The following is a 22,365-nucleotide window of genomic DNA, read 5'->3' on the forward strand; positions in this document are numbered from 1 at the left end:
CAGAGCAAAGTAGTAATATATATTAAAGAATATCATTTGTTGAAATACTCCATTAAAAAAGCTTACATGCTGATTTTTCAATGTTGGAGTCTTCTTTGAAGGCTTACATGTAATAACATTCATTCAGATTACAGTTAAGTAAGCATTCAAGGTGAAATAACACAATGGAGAAAATTAGCCCCTAATGTCTAAATCGTGGTATTCAAGATGGTTATCAATCTATCTATTTTTTCCTGGCACATTCCTTTGACATATAATGAAAACACTTTAAGACAGTGTGTTTGCCAGACTTGAAATCATTAAGGCTCAAGGTATTAGACAGTTTTGGCATAGTATTTCCCTGAGTCTCCCAGTCTCAGCAACATCTTGTATAAAAATAACATTCAGTCTCTTTGGAAGCAAGTTATAATAGATAGATTTAGTTACATAAGCAACAATACAGACACATTTCATTTTTCAAAATAGAGAACCAAAAACAGCTGGATAAAAATGGCTAGAAAAGCAGTTATTAAACTTAATAATTTGTCATTTATATAAAACCAAATCTTACATTTTTCCTTTGACTGAACACTGTTTAAAATTTGAGATGGCTTAATGGCTCACAGCCTCTCTGATAACAACATTTGGAAAAGCAAACAACCCCCAAAACACTGTTATGAATAAATGCCAGAGAAGAGCTCCAAATTTCTCAGCAAGACTAGGCCAGCTAAGGAATTAAGAGACTTTGGTAACCCCTGCCCACCCCCAAAGTTATAGGACTAACGTTTATCATACGGCATGATGATTTTTATATTTTACTTTTTTATGTTCCTCACCATACCTAATAAAGTTTTAAGCAAACTGCAAGTGGTTTGATAACTTGCTTGATAGCAATACACTTTATCAGTTCCAAACTTTTAACTCATTGGCGATTGCATTGTGAAAATTCACCACTCTAGCTCTACAGGGTATTCTCCAACAAGACAAGCTATGCAGTGGCCAATTTTGCCAGACCGGAACTTGTTGGTCTTTAAGCTGTTTTCATTGTCATGTCTTGCTTTGATGCTTTCTTGGACAGATGATACCAGTCCCTCTACTGAAAGATAAACCACGCTGTCAGCACCTAGAGAAAAGAGAAAAATGGCGAACAATTAAGAACAACATCACAGATTATCTTCTAAAAATCAAGCTGCTTAAAAAAAAATATTCGGAAACTCTGGGATCCCAAACTATAATATAGGGGTAGCCATGCTAACTGCAGCATTGGATTTACTGACATGAAGCACTATAGTTTTTTTTTAAAGTAATATTTCACTTAGAATATATTATTTATTTGGCTTATATCTTGCCTTTGTACCAGAAAGTGACACTCAAGGCGGCTCTGCAAAAATAACCAACATCCTTCACTATTTTCTGAAGGAAAGACCTGTAAAGACTGATAATGTTGAGCATGTTGAATAACTGACTACATATTAGTCAAAAGAAGTATCCTAATTATCAGCAAATTTGGGGTGGAGGCCTGTCTGATCTCTGCTACTGTAAGTGTCTTAACTAGAGATTCTGGGACTAAGCATGGGCCTCATACATGCAACATATATGCGTTTCCACTTTGGAAATACAAAGACAAAATGTAAAACTTTATTTATATACATCATAAACAAGTATCACATAAGATAATACGAATATTGAATATTTGGAGCAACTGTGATTATCCAACTAAAAGTGTATGGAATCTACTGAACTCTTGCAGTGCATTAATATTAATAAAAGCAGAGTAATGCATGCAATGGGAGGGAAAATTGGGAAAGAAAAAAAGTGTGCCTCCCCAAGCAGAATTAGCCCCCTCTTCTGCCCTGCAGATGTCTACCCAAAGGTAAATCCCACTGAGTTCAATGGGGCTTCCTCCTATCCCAGGTAACTACCAAAGAACTACCACAGAATTGCAGATAAGCAATTGCTAGCTTTCAAATTAATTGATGAGATATGAGTGAAAAATATAATGGTGGCTCATGTAATTTTGAAAATTGTTCCTTTTCACTAAATGACTTTTTGTAGTGCCTTATTTCTATCATCACCAATCCAGCCTTGCTAATTGTAATCATAACTTTTTTGCTTTTACATAGTTATCACGGCCCTGTAGGTTTTGCATTTTGTTTCCCACCAACCTTAGTCTTCTCTATTCCCCCTACCCCTACCATGTGTGTATACACGCCTGCCAATTTCATGTTTCTGATGATTTGAATTTAGCCCACAAAAGCTTATGCCATCATAAATGTGTTGCTGCAACAGACTAACATGACTACTCATCTGGAAATTATTTCTACGTATAACTTTATTGACAGTGATTAAAATAAAACATTTTACCAATGTAGTTGGCCAGGTCATGAAATTCAGGTTTGTTGGCAATAAGTTCTTCTTTTGTTGGAATGTTTATTCCCATGTAACAAGGAAATCTTATTGGAGGTGAAGCCACACGGATGTGTACCTGAAGAAAAAAACATTGTATCCTGATAGTGACACTGCATCAATTGTTCATTTGTATTGAGGTAACATCAACAAAACTCACTACAAGGGAATGTACAAGGAGAAGGATTGATTGGCAACAGAATTAAATGAATTTGCTATTAAGAGAGGAGCAGAATAGCTCTGAGGGATGGATAACTAGATATGAATACAGAAGAGCTGGAGAATGTTGCCTTCCTGTTATTTATTTATTTTGCTTCTCCTCACCTTTATGCTATAACAACTAAGAAACTATTATAAAGCATGCCAATTAGGGCCTGCTTAGGGACTGACAGTAGTATTTACTTACCTCTTTAGCACCAGATTCTCTCAGTAGTTTAATTATGGGTGAAATGGTGTTGCCTCGCACAATAGAATCATCAATAAGGATGACACGCTTCCCTTTGAAGTTGTCTGATAAGACTCCAAATTTTTTGGCCACTCCAAGCTGTCTTAACCTCATGTTTGGCTGAATGAAAGTTCTTCCTACATATCTGTTTTTGCATAATACCTCAATGTATGGTAACCCACACTGTTAACAAGAGAAGATAAAGGGCAAAGTACAAAAAAATTTTTATTTGTAAAGTAGCTAAAATTAATTTTGCATTCAACACAGATGAGTTTGTGCTAGCATTCCTTAACTCTTCTATACACAGAAGGGTAAACCAATTTGTAATTCCAAGAGCCCAGTCCTAACCTAGCTAACTTAAAAACAAATCTCATTAATTTCCCAGGATATTTAGAATTGTGCCCAAATATTTAAGTATACAAATAATCCTGCTATGAACTTCTCTTGTTCCACCTTTGGCAATAAAGCAATACGAGATTATTCACATGTTACATTATGTATAAGCATTTTACATGGACAAGTTATCCATTCTCATGACCCAGTAGCTTGTGGATTTAGCCACACAATTTATAAATATAAATGAAGAAACGACCTAAGAAAATGTGGACATCAAAACCTTTATTTCAATTAAACCAATCAGAAGCAATGCCTAAAACATCTACAGCTTTTACAGTCATGGTTCAAAGCTTTGGAATGCACCACCTATTGAGATAAGACAATGACTCTCCTTGTTTTATTTTGTTTGAAAAACAGTGTAATGTTTTTGTTCTAATTCACACAGCTGTTGGTCTGCCGATGTTTTTATCTGGCTACTGAATATTGGGTGCATATATGCATGTATATTTATAAGCTATTTATTTATTGCATTTTTATACCGCCCAATAGCCGAAGCTTTCTGGGCGATTCACAAAAATTAAAACCAATATGGCTTGTATCCAGTCATGTCCATCCACCAAAAGAATGGCATCTGTCAGCAAAACAATTTCTCATTCCATCATGTAACACCCCTCACCCACCCAAATCTGCTCCAGAGGGAGCAGGTTTTGATGGGAGACGGGAATGGGAAAGTTCTGAAATATGACTGATTGTCTGCTCATGAGACTAGTATTTAGTGGATGTTAAAACCATGCATTGGTTCCTATTTTAGCTCTCTGTGTGTGTGTTTGTTAGCTGTCCTGAACTGCAAGAAGGAAATGCTATCTTCAATAAAGTAAATAATATCTTCTGTCAGTAATAAATACCACAAGTATCTTGGAGCTATAAGACATAAATATTTGCTTTACAAGGATCGTTTCTATTCTTTGGGCGATGTACAAATTAAAAACATAAAATACAATAAACAATAAAACAAATCAGAAACAGAATGGAAACAGCAGCAGAACACGATAAATCCAAGAATAAAGCTAGCAACAGAAGTAAAACGGTGGAAAGATCTAAAACCACTAAAAAGTTTCTAAAATGCTAGAGAAATTTTTTAAAGAAGTCTTCAGCTGTTGCCAGAAAGATAATAATGTAGGTGCCAGATGGGATGCCACCACTGAAAAGGTCCTCTCTCTCTCTCTCAATTGTAGTGTCACATGGGTAAGCGCTTCAAATGAGGGCCTTAAGGTCCAGGTAAGTAATATGCTTGGTTATATGTTTTGTTAGGTATTATTAAAAAATCTATTTCTGTGTATAGGAGATGTTCTTAAAATAAAAAGATATAATTCAGAGTATACGGAAGAGACAGCCACAGTACCTTTTGCGCATAGCCAAGGGCTGCAGGTGTAGCAGATTCTGGGACTGTGCTAACCAAGTCTGCTTCCACTGGAGCTTCAATAGCAAGCTGTTGACCACATCTCCTTCTTACAGAATACACCATTTGACCTTTGGAGAATGACAAAAGCTTATTTTTATTTCTGTACAACTTTGATTTAGGCATCTGTAATAGTTTCTCTCTACTGCTTTTAAAATCCCAAGGTACATTTGCACAGGGGCAAAGATTCAATCCCAGAAGATTCAGCAAATTGATCTGCCAACAAGGCTTATTTCTTTAACTGAATGTTTTTACTAAAAAATTTGAACAATACAAATAAAGTAATATTCAAAGTAAAAATAAATAAAAAGGAAGAGTTAAAATAGGGAAGGGGGATATAGGGGAAGATGGCTCAAATTTCTTGACTATATAAATTGAAAGACAAATATATTAAACTGCTAACTATAATGCAAAATTCTCCAAAAAAAAAAAAAGCTGACCTAACATACTCATATTTAAATTATTTCCCCTCATGTCAGCATACTACCAGTTCAAATAAGGACAGGAAGTGCAAATTGTTCATCCATTTTACATGGAAGACAACAACTTCTACTTCTAGGGTTGGAGCATCATGTATTTGGCTGTCCTGGCTTCTACATAACCTGGAAAATTCATGTTAAATTCCAAATTCAACAAAGCACTCATATTTTTGCAATCAAGGTCTATTTCTTACTAGCTGCTACCACCACTAGAGGTTGTTCTGGACCTTTTGGATTCCCCCATAGTAATTGCAAGCCTTACAGGGAGAACAACTTAAGGTGTTAGATATCTTTGTCTATCCCAGATGGAGTTCACAGTCTCTTGCATAGAACAGGAATATAATCAGCAAACAGGATAGAAAGTTTATAACAGTTGGGGTTATCAATCCAAAATAATGTTTGACAAGGAAATTTGGTAGCTTGCCTTCAAAGATGCTGTCGGGCCTTGCGAAATACACATACTCAAAAATACAGAATGCGGATGGATCTCCTTCAGGTCTTGGGACAATATCCAGTGTTTGGACTTCATTTCTGGATATCTTCACAATCTCTCCAGGCATGACTTCACGGTAATATCTTGAAAATATAGTTGCACAAAATAAAAACCTTAACTGATTTTAAGAATCTTTTCCATTGTAAGAGCATTAGTCACAAAGAGACGTTGTGCCTTTAACTAGAAAAACCCAATAGCATGTGCATCCCTTGCAGCTATTACAATCACAACTATAATGCATACCACAATTTCACAGGACTGTACAATATGTACAGAATGAGGTAGTTGGCATAGAATTAAGCTTCCAGAAAATCTATGCTTTCACTTTCTTTAATACTGATTTATGGCCTGTGAAGATAATATTTGGAAGTGCAGGAATATCAGCAAAAATCCCAGAAGCAACAGGATGACTGAGACAGCAATCCTATACATGTTTACCTGGGAGTAAGATCCATTGAGCAGAGTGGGACATACGTTAGAGCAAACATGCAGAGGATTGCACAGTTAATTAACTTTCTGGAGGTGTAGGATAGGGACTTAGTGTTGTCCAGAGATTCTTGCCCTGATTTGGAAAATTAGAACAAATTGGATGAATCTGAAATTCAGCTTTCTTGGTGAAAAATTCTATCTAGGGAAGAACTCAACAAAAGAAATTCAGCGTTTGGTGTCAACCCCACATTTCCAGTAATGTACAGTTTTTCCCTAAATTGCAAGGATGTCTATGAAAATTACCATTTTTTCTATTCCCATATTCATAAATGGCTGATCATTATTCTGCAGTTTATTAAGAAAACATTTTTGACATTTGATTCCTTTCCAAATTTTAGAGACCCGTCCGTATTGTGTCTCCCTTTAGAAATCCGAATATAGGGCCAAGACTGGGAATAGAGGGCATGTCTACACCATAGGGTGTGGGGAAGGTGGGGGGAGGATCGCAGACCTACCAGCTTCCACGATCCTCTCCCAGCGTCTTGACAGCTGCGCAACATCCCGGAAGGACATTGCGGCCACCATTTTCTCCCCCAAAGAGGGAGAAGGAACGGAGTTGCACACCTCCGCAAAAAAGGTATTATTATTATTATTATTTAAAAAATTGAACCTGCTCCCCACCTCTGATGGGCATGGATTGCCCCACTGCAGCTCTGTGTCCATTTTATGGTCCCCACTATACACGGGGATGATGGGAGGTCCCTGGAGCAGCAGCCACACAACCTGTGTTCCCTGGGATGGTTCCAGGACCACAGAAAAATGGGGTTTTCTGCAGTTCCCTATATCCTGGGGGAAGTCCTTGGTCATCCCGGGTTGCCCCCGGGATCCCCTGTGCATCATTTGGATGCACAGGGACGATCTAGGGACTACCCTGTAATATAGGGCTGGTGTAGACATGCTCGAAGAAAAAGTGATTCCATGGCTCTTTAAGCACACAATTGTGGCAGTTAGTTAAATGACTGAATGACTCATATAAATGACTCATATCTTACATGCATAAACAAAAACATGGAACTAAAGTTTTAATAATTAGCTAAGAATTAGTGGATTTCATAGATGAACCATCTCCTGTTGTGTCTTCTAAATTCAGGCAAGGTGTTCAATTCAGCTCCCTTAAAAGGATTTATTTATTTATAGACCACGAGTATCTTACCTTGAAATTAAATATTACTCTAATTTCAAAATTGTTTCTAGCTGAAACAATCTATTGATTTGATTTCAATCCTTGTATTAAAAAACTCACAAAAAACACACTTACTCTGCACCAATAGATAAAAAGCTACAGGATTCTGAGGAGACCACCCATCCTTCAGTTTCTGCATTTCTTTTCCCTGTAAGATAATTTAAAACAGTATTCATAGCATTTCACAATTCTTCAAACTTTATCACTATGCTTTTAAAAGAAAATCTGTTGCCAAAGTTTGTTAACTTTTTCTAAGGGTACAATCAAAGAATTCATACCTGTATTGTTAATTTCACAATACAATGACTAACTTATGGATGTTTAGATGGGGGAAAAAAGTCAAATGTTTTTCCAACATAATAAAATTATTACGCAGCCCAGAACTTTCCCCCCTGAAGTCTTTTGGTTAGAATACATAACTGTATGCTACTTTCAGAAGAGAACTGGGCCAGAAAGTTAAGCAGAAGGTACACTACCCTCATTATTCTACCATTTTTAAAATATGTGGTTTTAATAATAGCATTTGGTATTACTTAAGACTGCATTGAATATGACAACCCAATTTGGTCTTGCATTATGTACATTTCCCTGCTTTATTCTTCCACTCTTGTTCTTATTTGGAGTTTGGGGTGGGGATGGTCATCCTATTCTTCATGTGGGAGAAGAACAGTAATTCCAGTCAAACCAGCATCTTGATAGGTAGACAATGTGGTTATACCTTAGCATGGACTGATTCAGAGAGGCACTATGTACCAATTCAAAAGACTGAGTTTTTTTTTAAAAAAAGCCCAACAGTACAAGTGAAAGTATTTCAAAACAAACATAAAGTTCAGGTACTCAAAGGATAGGTTAGTTAAGTCTTACCTTTTCCACTAATATTACCTACTGGAACGAGACGGCCAATGCAGAGTGGACGGTTCCCATAGGGATCGCGTACCACGTAGATAATATCTTTATGCATCATCAGAAGAGAATATGAAGTGGGTGTTTCATTCATCAGGTTTTTGATCCTGAAACATAAAAGCTAATTATATATATACACACATACACACACACACACACACACACACACACGTGTGCACGTGTTTATATCAAGAATTTCAACACCTACAATGGCTGTTTTGCACAATTGGACAGCTGCTGCTGCTGCTGTTTTCAATGCCTTCCCTTCAAATTAGGTGCATTACCTTGCTACCCAATCTGGTGTGTCATCTTCCTCTAAAGGTGGTGTGAATGCCAGCAGCTGAGTGATCAACTCACTGTCAGAACTAGTGGATAGTCCCACTCCATGACGCATTAGCTATAAAACAAGGACAAAAATACAGAATTATCAAATATGTACAACTATTGTATTGGTTTTAAAAGACAGTTATACATCACAAAATGAAAATATGCATGAAGCAACTACACGTATACATGCACCAAGGGAGTTCCCTCTGTCTTTTAAAATCAAAAGACCTGGCATCCAAGGGGAGAGGGGAGAGAGAATGCTCACACTATGTACTTGAACTGGTTAATTCCTTATTTCCAGGGAGTACTGGAATTGTAGGTATGGAAGAAGAAGGGAGGGTAGGCAGCTCTAACAAGGTTCTCAGTGCTATGCGGGAAGCTGTGATAATTAAAAGTGTTATATAAAATCAAAGTAACTTTCTTGTGTGAACACAGCCTAACAGAGCATCCCTACACATGTCTACTCAAACATGTCTACCCCTGGGGCTCATCTACACCAAGCAGGATATTCCACTGTGAAAGCGGTATATAAAAGGCAGGAGCCACACTACTGCTTTATAGTGATATTGAAGTGCACTGCAGGATCTACGCTACTGCTTTATAGTGGTACTGAAGTGCACTGACAACTGTTGGGGTCCATGACACTTCTACACCAAGCAGGATATAACACTATGGAAGTGGTATATGGTGGTATGTATCATGGGCCCCAACAGTTCTAAGTGCATTTCAATACCAATATAAAGCAGTAGTGTGGCTCCTGCATTTTATATACTGCTTTCATACCACTTTCATAGTGGAATATCTGCTTGGTGTAGATGAGTCCCTGGTAAGTGGAAGAGGTGTACTTTGATAAAAGAAAGCTCAAAAAACCCTGTTTAGAGATGTATATGCTCCTGATAGCTATGCACGCTATTCTTAATGCAGAGAAATTCTTAACTCACTATACCTTACTAAGGCATTGGTTTGATGCTTTTGCCTGAGTTTGTGGAGAAAGCAGGAGCCATTTGCAAGAAAAGGGAGAGAGTGGGTATACAGAGTTAAATGTAGGATTCAGCTATTCAGAAAACAGCTAAGCTAGATATGGAAAGTAGATGAGAAAGAAAGAAGATGGGAGTGATGTGTTCATTTTTGCATATCATTTCTGTACTCTTGTCTTTCCCTCTGTTTTTGTGGAATTTCAACTGAACAGTATGACGAATACCTGGAATACAACAGGCTATCAGATCATAATCCTATTCCATTATGTATTTATTAATGGAGAACAGGCACTCCTTGTATCAGTAATCACAGTAATTAGTAACAAGTGCAAGAAAAGAATAATTCTCCAATACTTTCCATTGTATAAAAGAGCGCTTGAAAGTATATTAAAAGAGTTTAAGGGTTAAGTCATCTTGCATTTCCAGCTTAAAAAACATACAGCCCTGTGGTGTTCAGAAAACTAGTGCACAAAATAAATGGCTATGAAGTAGCTTGTTCTCTTGGCAATTTGCTTTATTCACAATTACAGTGCTATAGTAAAATGAGCAACTGTTAAAATATTACAGTAAACTGCCAGGCTCATGTTGCAAATTATATATATATATATATATATAGAGAGAGAGAGAGAGAGAGAGAGAGAGTAACAAATGAATTAGAAATAGAGATCAAGAAGTTAAATGAACACATATAAAATATAATTACAAATTTAGTACGGTGCAAGGTTGGGTTAATAGATATAAAAATCAGCAATATGGTTTTACTACTCTCGCCTTGCATTTGTTGATTGTCTCAATATTCTGAAGATTGTTGTTTACATCTGTTAGTCATAATAATTATTTATTGTTTTGACTATTCTACTAGGGCACGACAGCCACTTATAATCACCATATTTTTTTTAAAAAAAAGGCTGCCATAACCAATCTAAAATCTTTCAACAATGCCAGAACTAGTTTGCCTTAGGCTCATGTGGGCAATTTGTTTTCTGTGGCCACGTGCTTGCTGCTCAGCTCTTTGGTGGGCTGGGGAGAGCAGGACTGTACTGGTGAAGTGGCGTGCAGAAATGAACCACTATTCCCTCCATCTAAATTGTCTACCTCCTCCCTACCGAGCTGATTGGTGCTTTCCCCAGTGCCAATCATCTGGGCAACAGGAAGGGAGACACACGATGAGATTTCAGCATGTGGGAAGGGGAGGTTTAAGGCCCTCCACCCCTGTATGCTGAGATGGGGGTAGTGTGTGTGTTGGGGGGTGGGATGCATGTGGCCTGAAGAGAGCAGTGTGGAATGCTGGCTCTGGCAATGTCCCATTGACCAGCATGCAGCCCCCGACCCACAGTTCATTCTCGCATGCAGCCCTTGGGGGCCAAAGTTTACATATCCTGACCCAAGGCCTAAAACTCAACCAGAAATACATTATGTTCTAGAGGATAGAGTGTCATGGTTCAAATTTATTGTATTAAAAATGATGATGGAAGAGGAAGAAAAGTGGGACAATATTTTTGTTGCATGCTTTTGAAATTAAGGAAAATAAAGGAAGTGGAGTGCAAACAGTAATTAAACACAGGAGTGCTGCTTGCAGTGCATTGCTTCTTCACATTATATAGCATATTGTGAGGAAAACATGCCAATTTTGATACATTCTTAAAATTATGGATTTTCATACGAACAAATAAAATGAAGTCCTGGTTATGTGCCATCTATAAATGGAATCTTACTCCTCCCTTCTGCTTCCTCATGTATAGGAAGACTGCAAAATGCTACATTGATTCCTACCTTTCTCCTTAACCGCATAGCATTTGTCAGCTCTCCATTGTGGGCTACAGCAATCTTCCCGTGCAGTGTTTCCACAACAAATGGTTGACAGTTATCCAAGACAGAGACTCCTGAGGTAGAGTATCTTGTGTGGCCAATTCCAAGATTTGAAACATACAGCTTCTTCAGACTGTCTTCACTGAACACATGATTAACCAGACCCATTCCCTGCAAAACAAAAAGGAAACTGAGTAGATACTCTTGAAAATAGACTGGTTTGCATGCTACAAAAGCCCACGGTGTGTTATCAGCCTTGTTTGTTTCAGGGTGGCTTGTCACGACATCTGAATCTAGCATGCTTTCCTCAGCATAGTTGTTAACCTTGCACAAGACCCCCCCCCCCCTGAGAACCCATAGCTTGTTGTTGCGCTGGTCAGGGTGTTTTGTTTTCAGAATGACTTTTCGTGATGTGCGAACCTAGCACAATGGCTTGTGTGTCGCTTGTTAAAAAGGCCTACAAAGACACCTCACAAGAGTAGCAGAAAACCTCTTCAGTCATCACAATCTCGCTAATGATATCCCCTCTCTATTATGTCTTGAAATGACACCAGCCAATTTTTTCTCCCACTTTGTCGCCTCCCTAGACAGTGTCACTTTTTTCACCTTCAGGAAGACATTTAATCCCACCCACCCCCCACTCAGGGAAATTTGCACAACAAAAATTTAACTATTTTGCGCTCATTAGAGCAGTAGGCTAATTGTGCCAAAGACCCATGGGACACGTACCAAGGGGGAAGCAAGTTGTGGCAAGGTGCAGAGCGCCTGATCATCTGCTGAAAGCAACGTGGATTGGTGAATGAACAACCAACCCGTTGTAGCTTATTTCCAAGGTTGCTTATCGTGACGTGCGGACTGGGCCATAGTTTCTAGTGGTGCTCAGAACATTTTAGCAAAGTAAAACTAACACACATGTTCTTCTCACCTCAACCAGATATCCCCTTCATTTTCATATCGTCTTCTCTTATACTAACCTTAGGCCTTTTACTTTTGCTTTCCCCCAGCCATCAGCTGTCTTGAACAATTTCTAATATTGTATTACCGTGTATTCATTATGTTGTTCTATTGTTTCATGGTTACTATAAGCCACTTCGGGATTTTTGCAAATGAGAAGCAGCATAGAAATATTATTAATATCATTAATAATAAATAAATGAATAATTTGTTTTGTTCAACATGTTTTTTTCCCCTCAACAGTCTTCGAGCCTTTCTAGACAAAAAAGGCACAGCTATTACGCAACTGCCAAGCTTCTATTTTCTTCTTCTCCTCTAGCACATCTCTTGCTGAAAAAATCATGTTCACCACAGTTATTTTGTTGCTGGAAAAATGTAGAACACCCTCCCCTCATGTCCACCTTGCAAGTGTTGTGTAGAAATGGTGTCTATGCAAGTTACTATTAATTTCTTTACAGCTAGTTAGATAAATCAGTGACTGTTTCCTCCCCACACTCACTCTGTAAGCACAGTAGGCAGGGCTGCCTTGAAGTATACTTAACAACATGGCTGCTCTCTTCTCCCACTACACCTCTCTGTACAACTTACAGGTCATCCTATGTTCTATTTGTATATAGGGAAATGACAGTGAAAGAAAACCTTCTCTCATGCAACCGGTTCAACATTAGTAGTCAAAGGATATTCAGGCAGAATATTACCGGAATAGAATTACAGAAAGATAACTCCATATTGTAATAGATCAAACTGCTTATACCTTTTAAAATTAAGTGACTAATGGCACAATCCTATGCAGAAAAAGGTCCTACAATTCCCAGCATGCCCCAGCCATCATGGCTGCCTGGAGAGATGCTGGGAATTGTACGACTTTTATCTGTATAAATGTGCATAGGATTGTGTCTTAAAACTGTGTGAAATTTTATTATAATTACTTATTGGAACCTTGGCCTTTTTAAAAGAAGGTTTGGGTTTGATGTTAGAATACTAAAGGTGAAAACTCTGGCATTAAAATGCCGAAACGAAATATCCCCACTTCTAAAAGTTCTCCAAAAGAACTTTTCAGAATTTTTCCACACTGGTGTAAATAGGGACATATACCTAAACTGGTAGCTGTGGTGGAGTTACATTGTTTCACATTTAAATCAGGAAGAATTATTTTCCTGACTGGAAGTAACAGAAGGAACTATTAACCGGTACCCTTCTTGAACGGTTGATCTTGAACATTCCATCACTCCCCCCCCCTTCTTGCTTACCTCCCTTTGAGTAGGTAAGGAGATTTCAAATTCTCCTGTAAGGTGACAGTTGCCACTGTGCACAGGGAAGCCCTTATCAGCTGCCTTATGTAGGAAGCAGCTTATTATTCTGAGACAGGAACACATTTAGTACCCATAAGTGAGTCAAATATGAAGCAAAGACAAATAATAGATATATTATAAATATATGGAAGGTAGCTTGGGAGAGTTTAAACTGCAGAAACACTGCTAAGATAAGTTCTTCTTTAATGATCCTCTTGGATGTAGTGGCAATATCTTTTGTTTGAAACCCACTGGTTGGGTTTGGGCATATCATTCTCTGAACTGCCTTTCAAGTCCCTTGGCTTTGTACTAGGACTCCCAATGTACCAGGCCAACACTTGACCTTCAGTAGTTTAATAGTAGTTTGACTGCAGAAACCAGTAGGTGAAGTTTCCCATCACAGCGTGAAAGTTAAATTGGAAAACACGCCAACCCCACTTCATCTATTATATCTTCCCTACATCATGAGCACAGATACCATATACTGTAATTTGTTTTGTCATATGTGCATCCATTTGGAAGCAATGACTTCATACACATGTAACTGTGGCAAAAACAAATACATGTGACTGTGACCCTGTTCAGACAACACACTAAGCTACGGTGGTTAAGCATTTTGAGGTAAACATTATGGCTTTGTGTGATATGAGAACTGTGACTTGGCATGTCATGTGAACCATTCCTAACCATGGTGGCTACATAACCATGGTTTAAACACGCTCATTAACCATTTGCTGCAAAAGAGTTAGTGGTCTAACCATGGCTTAGCGTGTTGTCTGATCAGGGTCAGTGTATACGTTCTGTATACACATTTTTTCTGCTCCTCTTGTAGGAAAACTGTCATGCTCAAAGTGATCTTTTGTAATGATATTTATACATGAGTTTAGAATTACAACTTGGATACTGGAAACTCTGGTTCAACATCCTGCTCAGCTATGAAGCTTCCATTAGATTTACTCCTGATATGTATGCACTGAATGACTTTGGCCACAGCTAGACCTAAGGTTTATCCTGGGATCATCCAGGGTTCGCCCCTGCCTGAGCACTGGATCCCTTGTGTGTCACCTAGATGAATAGGTTTGACCCCTGGAAGATCCAGGGATAAACCTTAGGTCTAGCTATGGCCTTTGAGTTCTCTCAGCATTCATTTTAACCGGTCAAAACAGTTGAAAGTCATACTTGTATTTTCTTTTAACCACAGACTTAACGAAAAGCTTTCCAGTTTACCTTGTGCACTTTGAATGAATGGGCTGACTCTCCATCGCTTGTCACAATCCCAGCACTCTCTTGGCCCCTATGAGAGAAGAAAACACAGCTTAAGGCACAGAACCTTCATCCTTTGCACCAATAGTAAACTCATTCTCTCAGTGTGGATCCTTATATGGTCAAAATGGCACTAACCATAAAGAATATTATTTTTAATTTTGAAGAATTAAAAGGGAAAACTTCTAAAGACCCTTCAAACTGTTGCCTCCCCATTCCCTGCCCACCAAAGAGCCCAATGAACCACAGAATGCAGACTGTTTGGGCAGAATGGAAAACCGGTGGGAGATGGAACTGTAATACCCTGCAAAAGATTATGCCTGGCTGGATGGCTCCATTAACAGGACTACTCCATACTACAATGTTTTATTGCAGGTCCCATTTGTAGCTATAAATGTTCTATATGTGGGCCATCAGCCTCAAACCTGAGCTATCTAGCACTATGAAGCACAACAAGGGAAGGACTTAGGGGTTTTGGAAAGAAAAAGCATTCTTTCTGCCTTCTTTCTCCTGAAAACCCCTACATACCCCTGGCCAGACCTGAGCACAACTCAGGGTTAAAGCCCTGAAAAGAGTTCCCCTTAGAGAGTGGGAACCTCCGTTGGAATGCCAAAGCTAACAAATAAGTTCAAAGTGGCAAACAATTTTAGTAGATGTTTTTGCTTTTAAAAAAAGTGTACATAAAGATACTTCCTTCTCTATGTCAACTTCCCTTTAATGTACTCATTTAAAAGATGAAGTATGTTGTTTTCTGAAGCGAATTAGGTGTTTTAATAGAGGACTTCCTTCCCATGGAGTAAACACATTTTTTCTGTTTCACCACTGATTCAACAGGTTTTGAAACCAATTTCCCAGAAATAAAAGGGTGATCCCTATTTCAGACCGCCTTCAGTTGAAAACAACAGCAGCGTCTATAATATGTCTCCAGTTTGTAGCTTAGTCTTATGGTCTTGATGATCAGCTGAAATCCCCTCACTAAGTTCAGTTAGGCCTAAATTCACTCCAGCCAATTCAGAGGCAGGTTTTTTTTAATGGACATCTCAATTGTATTAACTTAAAACTTATACAATCATAGCAAAACCATCTCCCCACTGCACCCCTCATGTAGCAGATGAGGATCTGAACCTTTTCCTGTGGTCAGAACATGCTTGAGGCTAATGTCACACTCTCAATGAGCATCCTGAGAAGAGAAGCACACCCTTGTACCTTTCCGTGTTCTCTATCTGCACAGATAATGTTAAAAAACCATTGCCTGGATTGATTGAGCTCTTCACTCCTTGCCTGTCAAACAGATACCTCCTGCCCTGCAGGCATGTATGCAATCGGTGCCAACTCCAGGCATTTTGCTGCCTGAAGCAGAGCTCAAATGTCCCCTCCCCTCTGAAAAGACGACATTTTGAATGGTTCAGGAACACTAATTTATCTGTTGCCTCACTCCTCGTGGTGTGACCTGCTCAGCTTGCTGCATAGCAGGGCCTAGCCCTGTGTGCAATCCACCGGTAAGTGCTTCCACATAAAATGCTCTTCATAAAAAAAAAAAAAATGTCCAAGGCTGTTTTGAACTCCTGAAGAGCCCATACATGTACCCTCTTCGTCTTCCTTTCATCACAGTCGTGTGTCCTCAGAAACTTGATTTGGAAACATTACTGTTACACACAGCCTATTTCTATAAGCACCAAGAAGTTTCAAGGGTGCAGCAATGATATGGGTTTGGTTCCATTTGGAACGAGGTAATTAAAGCCTTAATGACGTTTTGAAATATTTGTATTAATTTACAAGTATATACATTCAGCATAGGTAGAGACGTAGGTTAAACACTCCAAGAAACTGGCAAAAGTCCCCTGTTCTCATGCCAGATCCCTTGAGAGACAGCCAGCACCCCAAAAATTCAGCTCTCACAGATCTTAAAAGTGGATGTTGTGGAGCAAAGGAACTTCAAAGTGAAACAGGAGTGAGAGACAATTGAGTTAGAATTCATCAATAGATTTGATTCTATCGCCAGAGGCTTGAATCAGGACAATGGCTTTTTATCAATCATGTGTTAATTGGCTTACCTAGTGCCAGGATGTTTGTTATCTGTAACAGCTACAGTGCAAATGACCACTGTTAATAATGTGATTGTCACTCTCAGTACTTTTTGCATTTAATTTCCTCCTTACCTCACAATTCTCTGCCCCATATGTACTGCATAAAAAACCCTACATTATACACTATGCATCTGATGAAACGGATGGAAATCCATGAAAGCTTATGCCAGAAGAAATTTGTTAGCCTTTAAGGTTCTCTTTGTTGTTGTTGCTACGATAGACAGCTACGCCGTCTAGAAATTCTCTTTTCTATTCTAACTCAAACTGCATTCTACTGTTCTTTCTGTTTCCTTATACACAGAGGCCTAGATAATAATAATAATAATAATAATAATAATAATAATAATAATAATTCTAACCCGCCTCTCCATTCTGATCAAGGCGGGGAACAACAGCAAGTATAAAATGCATAAAATATTAATCAAAACACAGTATACATTGTTAAAACTTCCTAAAAACATACTAAAAACATACTAAAAGCATCCTAAAATCCTAGATTACTACATTCTTAATGGGGCGGGGGGAGAAGAAGGCTTTTCCTGCCCAGAACATTCATCCAGAACATCTTTGAAATGGTCCTCTGGTATCAAGAAGCAGTCAGCTATCTATCTAGTTCTCATAGCAACATCTCTTCAATAGTATGGGATATCAGCACTTTTTGTCAAGGCTAGCCAGGTATTGCCCCAGGGCAACCTACAACGAGCATTTGCAACATATATTTTGCATGAAAGCACCTATTGGAACCCCCAAAGGCAGAAGTAGGCATATATGCAGATCCAGGTTTAGAGTGAAAAAGAGCTCATTTAAAATAATAAAAAAAAAACTATGATATTGCCAGCTGAATATTTACTGCAGCTTTCCCCAACCACACTGCCTGGGAATGATGGCAACTGCAGTCAAACACATCCAAATGGCCCCAGGTTGAAGAAGGCTGATCTACTTTACCCAATGAAGAACTAAGCACAAACGGTGATAGAAAGATATGAAAATAAAGTTAACATTTATATGTCTATATATTTTAATCTCATTACTTCTATTAAAGTGTATATTTGTAAAAGATAAAGCTTAATTTTATCTGACCACTAAACAAAGACATATCTCAATACAAGTTTGATCCTAATATTTTAGTTCAATTTTAGTACATTGTTGGTAAACACAATTAAATGGTGACCATTATTATTATTATTATTATTAGCTTTTAAATCAGAAATAAAAAATGGCTAAATATGTGAATCTAAACTGGTAAATTTGCATTTTGAAATAGATTAAACCAATACACATAACAGATTGTGAATCACAGGCTTGAGTGGTGATCCTAAACTACTAGAGCAGATATTTTACTGAAATTAAAGGCACTTGCTTGCTAGTAAGCACGTATATAGCACCAGGTTGCATATCTACTATAATTCAGTCTGAACAAAACAAGAGCATATGTATTTAGAGCTTTAAGGTTAATTACAAAACAGTGTTTATATTTAAAGTGCATTGCATAATAAGGGTTAAAGAACGTATTTTTATATACTTAGGAGTTATGCTTAATTTCTGTCAAGCAGAAAAGAGCTTATTCTGGGTGCCAATTATTAACATACTTTGTAATCATTTGCGCTTGAGCTGCTTTATTTTCCTGCTTCTAATACGGAACCTGCTTATTTGGCAGTTTCTCAAGTTACTCCCCTTAGGCAGCTTGAGCCAGTAAAACTGGATCCTTTCATCTCTGTGGAGCTTACTGACAATCAGCCGTCTGGTTTCCTAGGAAACAAAATCTTGGCTAGAAATAGTGAATCATTTCCAGGTCACTTTCAACATGGAGAGTGGAGCAGGAAGGCACTGGACTGAAGAGGAGGTTAAAGCCTTGTTAAGCGTCTGGTCAGAAAAAAACATCAGAAAGCAACTCCATGGAACACTAAGGAATAAAGGAATATTTATTTACATTGCTAAAAGGCTACAGGAGTTGGGGATCTGCAGAGACTGGAAACAATGTCGTGCAAAGTATAAAAACCTGAAATATGAATATAGAACAGTTAAATATGCCCACAGCTCAGGAGATGCTACAAAGACCATGAAGTTTTTTCATGAATTGGATGCCATATTGCAACATGAACCTGTCACACAGTTAACAGGGGAAGAAAACAGCAGGTGTTCAGCAAATGACATCATATGTACCACCAGGGAGAACAATGAAGGTAAAAATGCTCTCTTCCGTATTATCTTTATCTAAAATACATACAGGCTGGTAGGACTCAAACCCACATAATGCACCACAGATGGCACAGTTGGTAGAACAAACTGACTTAATGCGCTCCCTCCTTATCCGTGTGTATGTGGGTGGGTGGGTGGGGGAAGGTAGCTCAGTGTACCAGCATTTCTATACAGACATAAACCTGATGAAGTTAAACTAGCTGTAGGGCTAGCTAGACCTATGGAGCCTTATTCCTGTGAAAGAGGGATGGGGGAAAACAGAACAGCACCAGCCTCCAAACTTCTATTGCTTTTTATTGGTGATTTATCTGTAAGAATTCAACATATTTTTTTCAGCTGCCTACTTTAGAAAGAGACAAAAATAATTTGGTAATGAGCAATAATATGGTCTCAATTGCTCTAAATGATATATTTAAACTCAGCTGGAATGAAAACAAAAGGGCCAAGGACGAAAGCCACACGTCAGGATGGAAAGATGTTGTTCGTTTTGCAGTAACATTTTTCCAAATGATTTATTAACCGCTAAAGTACAATGTGGTTCTAAGTCATTTTGTGTGTTATCTACTGAAATGGCACACAAGGCAGTTTGAATATTCTGGAAGCTGCAGTTTTTAAATACAGCTTTGCATGATATGATATATATTGCTTGCCACTTACAAATCAGGAAATAAAATTTAGGCCAAACACTACAAAACAAATCAGAATACAAAGATATTTTCATTAAATAAGGTAATTTGTACCTTGTTCCCCAAAGCACTCAAAGTGGGATGAGCTTCGCTTTAAAAACATGCTTGGGATATATTGTAAATTGCTTTCTTGTTACATCATCTTTAGAACACACTTGGTCAAATATCTGACAGGAAGAAGGGCCAGAAAACCCCCAGAATCCTCTGCAATGCATATTTATTTTAAATGAAAAGTACGAAGTTACTATTTTGACTTTTTAAAAAACAAATTTTAAGCAAAGTTACGTTTTGTGAGGAGCAAGTGTATTTCACAATAATTGCCCTTTTCTCAAAAAGAACCAATATCCCTTTAAGATTCAGAAAGAGAAGGCTGAAAATAACCACCTTGCCTAGATAAATAGTTTAATCTTTTGTTCTAGCCTGAAACACAGCACCAACATTTTCCAATTCTGTTTTCACTATCTTTCAGACAAATTCCAATTGCAATATGAAGTATTATTTTTGGGTATTCATGAGGAAAACACAGACTTTGTTCCTTCCCCAATTGTAAAGGGATTGTGTGAATCATATTCAGAGAGATTTGCTGAAAAACAAATAAGAATTAAGTGCTTGACCAATACTTCCCATCCTTTTTGTTTTTTAAAAACAATCAATACTAATAATTCATGATACTATCCCAATTATCTTCTAAGCAGCTTGTACGGCATCCCTTCTCCCTTTTATTCTTACAATAACCCTGTTAATTAGGTTATGCTGAGATATATTGACTTTTCCAAAGTCTTGGCATCTTAATCCTAAAAAAGCTAGGATTTGTAAGGCAAGAACAAACCTTGGTTTACAATCCTAGCTTTATAGGGAGCAAACCAGAAATCCCAAGTTCAGACAACACAATGAGCAGACTTGTGCTAGTAGGTGGAGTCTAGTGGAAGCAAAAGGGATGAATGGACCACCAGCTTCTTCATGGTAAACTAGGATTCACCAGAATCCTGTCTTACCTTCCATTTGAACAGTAAGCCTAGTCAATTACCCATGTTTGCCTAGTCAGTTACGCAAAGGCTGAAAAAGCACCAACACTAATATATTGTGATTTGGATCCAAAGGTTCCATTTTGTAAGGGGAAAGCCTCTTTTGTTTTTGAAAAGCCATTTCTAATTCAACAGAAGAGTATTGTGCCAGAAAAGTGAACCAAAATCCAGTTATGTTTTTCCATTCGTGCAAGCCCTTGCAGATGAATTGTATAAGATCATTTACTCCCCCCTGCCCCCAGATTCTGTATTGTAACCCTGGGGGGTTGCTACTAAAGTTATTCAAATGTGCTGGACAGGTCTGACCTGGCACATTATTTTGTTATGGACACTACCGGTAATATGTTGCCAGAGGAACTAATTAGTTAGGCAACTGCTTCTTAATAAAGAATTATTTGGGGAAATGTTCTGGATAGGAACAAACATCAGATAAGAGGGCAGACCTCCTCCTCCCCAAAACTCCAGCAAAGGAGGAGCCGATTCCGGGCTGGGTTCATACATAATTACTCATGGGTTGTTTAAACCATGGGATGTCAGAGCCATTGCTGATGGAACAACTGTCCTGACCCTCACATGCTCGCCACTTCCATTTTGAATCAGCTTCAATCAACAACCCAGAAAGTGTTCCTGGTTTGTTTGATGTGAAGTCTGAACCAAGCACTCTGGGTGGTTTAGCAATAAATAACCCAGAGTTTAAACCACTATTTGTTGCTGTGTTAAACTCTGGGTTGTTAAACCCTGCAGCAACCCAGAGTTCTGGGTTCAGACATTACATCAAGCAATCAAGGAATGGGGAACAATCCTGGAATGGTGCATTCCTGGGTTGTTGATTAAAGCTGATTGAAAGCAGAAGTGATAAGTGTGCAGGAGGCAGTGTACTTGGTCCCTGTCAATTAATGGAGTAAACAATCCATGAATTGGCTTTACGTGCAAACCAGGTCCATGACTCTGCAGGTAAAGGAGATACTACAATTTGGACTCAGTTATAAAGAAAAATAGAGAGAGATGAGTTTGAGATCTGTAAGCATCTTTGGGTGCTAACTATTTCTCTGAAATGAGAACAACCCCCTTTGCCCGTTAGAAGTTTAAATTGTGTTTCTATCTATACTCAACTTGTATATTTGTAAACTGCTTTCATTTGTACAAAGGAAGCCCTAATGCTGGGTATAAGCAGTTCTCCACTGCAAAGTGCTTGCTGTTTGCACGCATAGCCACTTTAAACCTAAGTGCTTTACAATGCAGAACTACATGCACCTTAGCAATTAGGACTCGCTTTGCAATGGGGAACCTTTTGTACCTTATAAATGGGCATGTAAACCGCCCAGAGAGCTTCGGCTATGGGGCAGCATATATATTTATTTTAATAAATAAATAAATAAAAATATAAATAAATGTAGTTATGCAATCTCTTTGTATGCTGTGACACAGCTCCAGACACTTTGTGCAAGTATCTTTTATTATTAGCATAGCTTTCCCCCAATCTGATGTCATCCAGATGTTTTGGACTTCAACTCTCATCAGATAAATCAGTTTTGCCAGCTGGGAGTTGTAATCTGAAGGCTCAAAAATGTTTC

At 38.2% G+C, this 22,365-nt stretch overlaps 2 protein-coding genes across 3 annotated transcripts in view; one reads left to right on the top strand and one right to left on the bottom strand.

Annotated features, from left to right (window-relative positions):
• PPAT (phosphoribosyl pyrophosphate amidotransferase) overlaps nucleotides 1–22,365 on the bottom strand; it is a 53,378-nt gene continuing 31,013 nt past the window's right edge. The window contains exons 2-11 of the mRNA XM_063135183.1: nucleotides 14,759–14,825; nucleotides 11,250–11,456; nucleotides 8,457–8,569; nucleotides 8,134–8,279; nucleotides 7,345–7,417; nucleotides 5,529–5,680; nucleotides 4,569–4,696; nucleotides 2,792–3,013; nucleotides 2,344–2,464; nucleotides 1–1,102 (exon numbers count right to left, since the gene is read on the bottom strand). Of these exons, the coding sequence (XP_062991253.1) occupies nucleotides 927–1,102; nucleotides 2,344–2,464; nucleotides 2,792–3,013; nucleotides 4,569–4,696; nucleotides 5,529–5,680; nucleotides 7,345–7,417; nucleotides 8,134–8,279; nucleotides 8,457–8,569; nucleotides 11,250–11,456; nucleotides 14,759–14,825 (1,405 nt within the window). The 3' untranslated portion in view covers nucleotides 1–926. The remainder of the gene's footprint in view (nucleotides 1,103–2,343; nucleotides 2,465–2,791; nucleotides 3,014–4,568; nucleotides 4,697–5,528; nucleotides 5,681–7,344; nucleotides 7,418–8,133; nucleotides 8,280–8,456; nucleotides 8,570–11,249; nucleotides 11,457–14,758; nucleotides 14,826–22,365) is intronic.
• PAICS (phosphoribosylaminoimidazole carboxylase and phosphoribosylaminoimidazolesuccinocarboxamide synthase) overlaps nucleotides 18,671–22,365 on the top strand; it is a 48,289-nt gene continuing 44,594 nt past the window's right edge. For both annotated transcript variants that reach the window (XM_063135179.1, XM_063135180.1), the window contains exon 1: nucleotides 18,671–19,064. In XM_063135179.1, the coding sequence (XP_062991249.1) occupies nucleotides 18,686–19,064 (379 nt within the window). In that variant the 5' untranslated portion in view covers nucleotides 18,671–18,685. The remainder of the gene's footprint in view (nucleotides 19,065–22,365) is intronic.

The sequence above is a fragment of the Elgaria multicarinata genome, chromosome 10 (assembly GCF_023053635.1).
Source record: "Elgaria multicarinata webbii isolate HBS135686 ecotype San Diego chromosome 10, rElgMul1.1.pri, whole genome shotgun sequence".
NCBI classification, from domain to species: domain Eukaryota; kingdom Metazoa; phylum Chordata; class Lepidosauria; order Squamata; family Anguidae; genus Elgaria; species Elgaria multicarinata.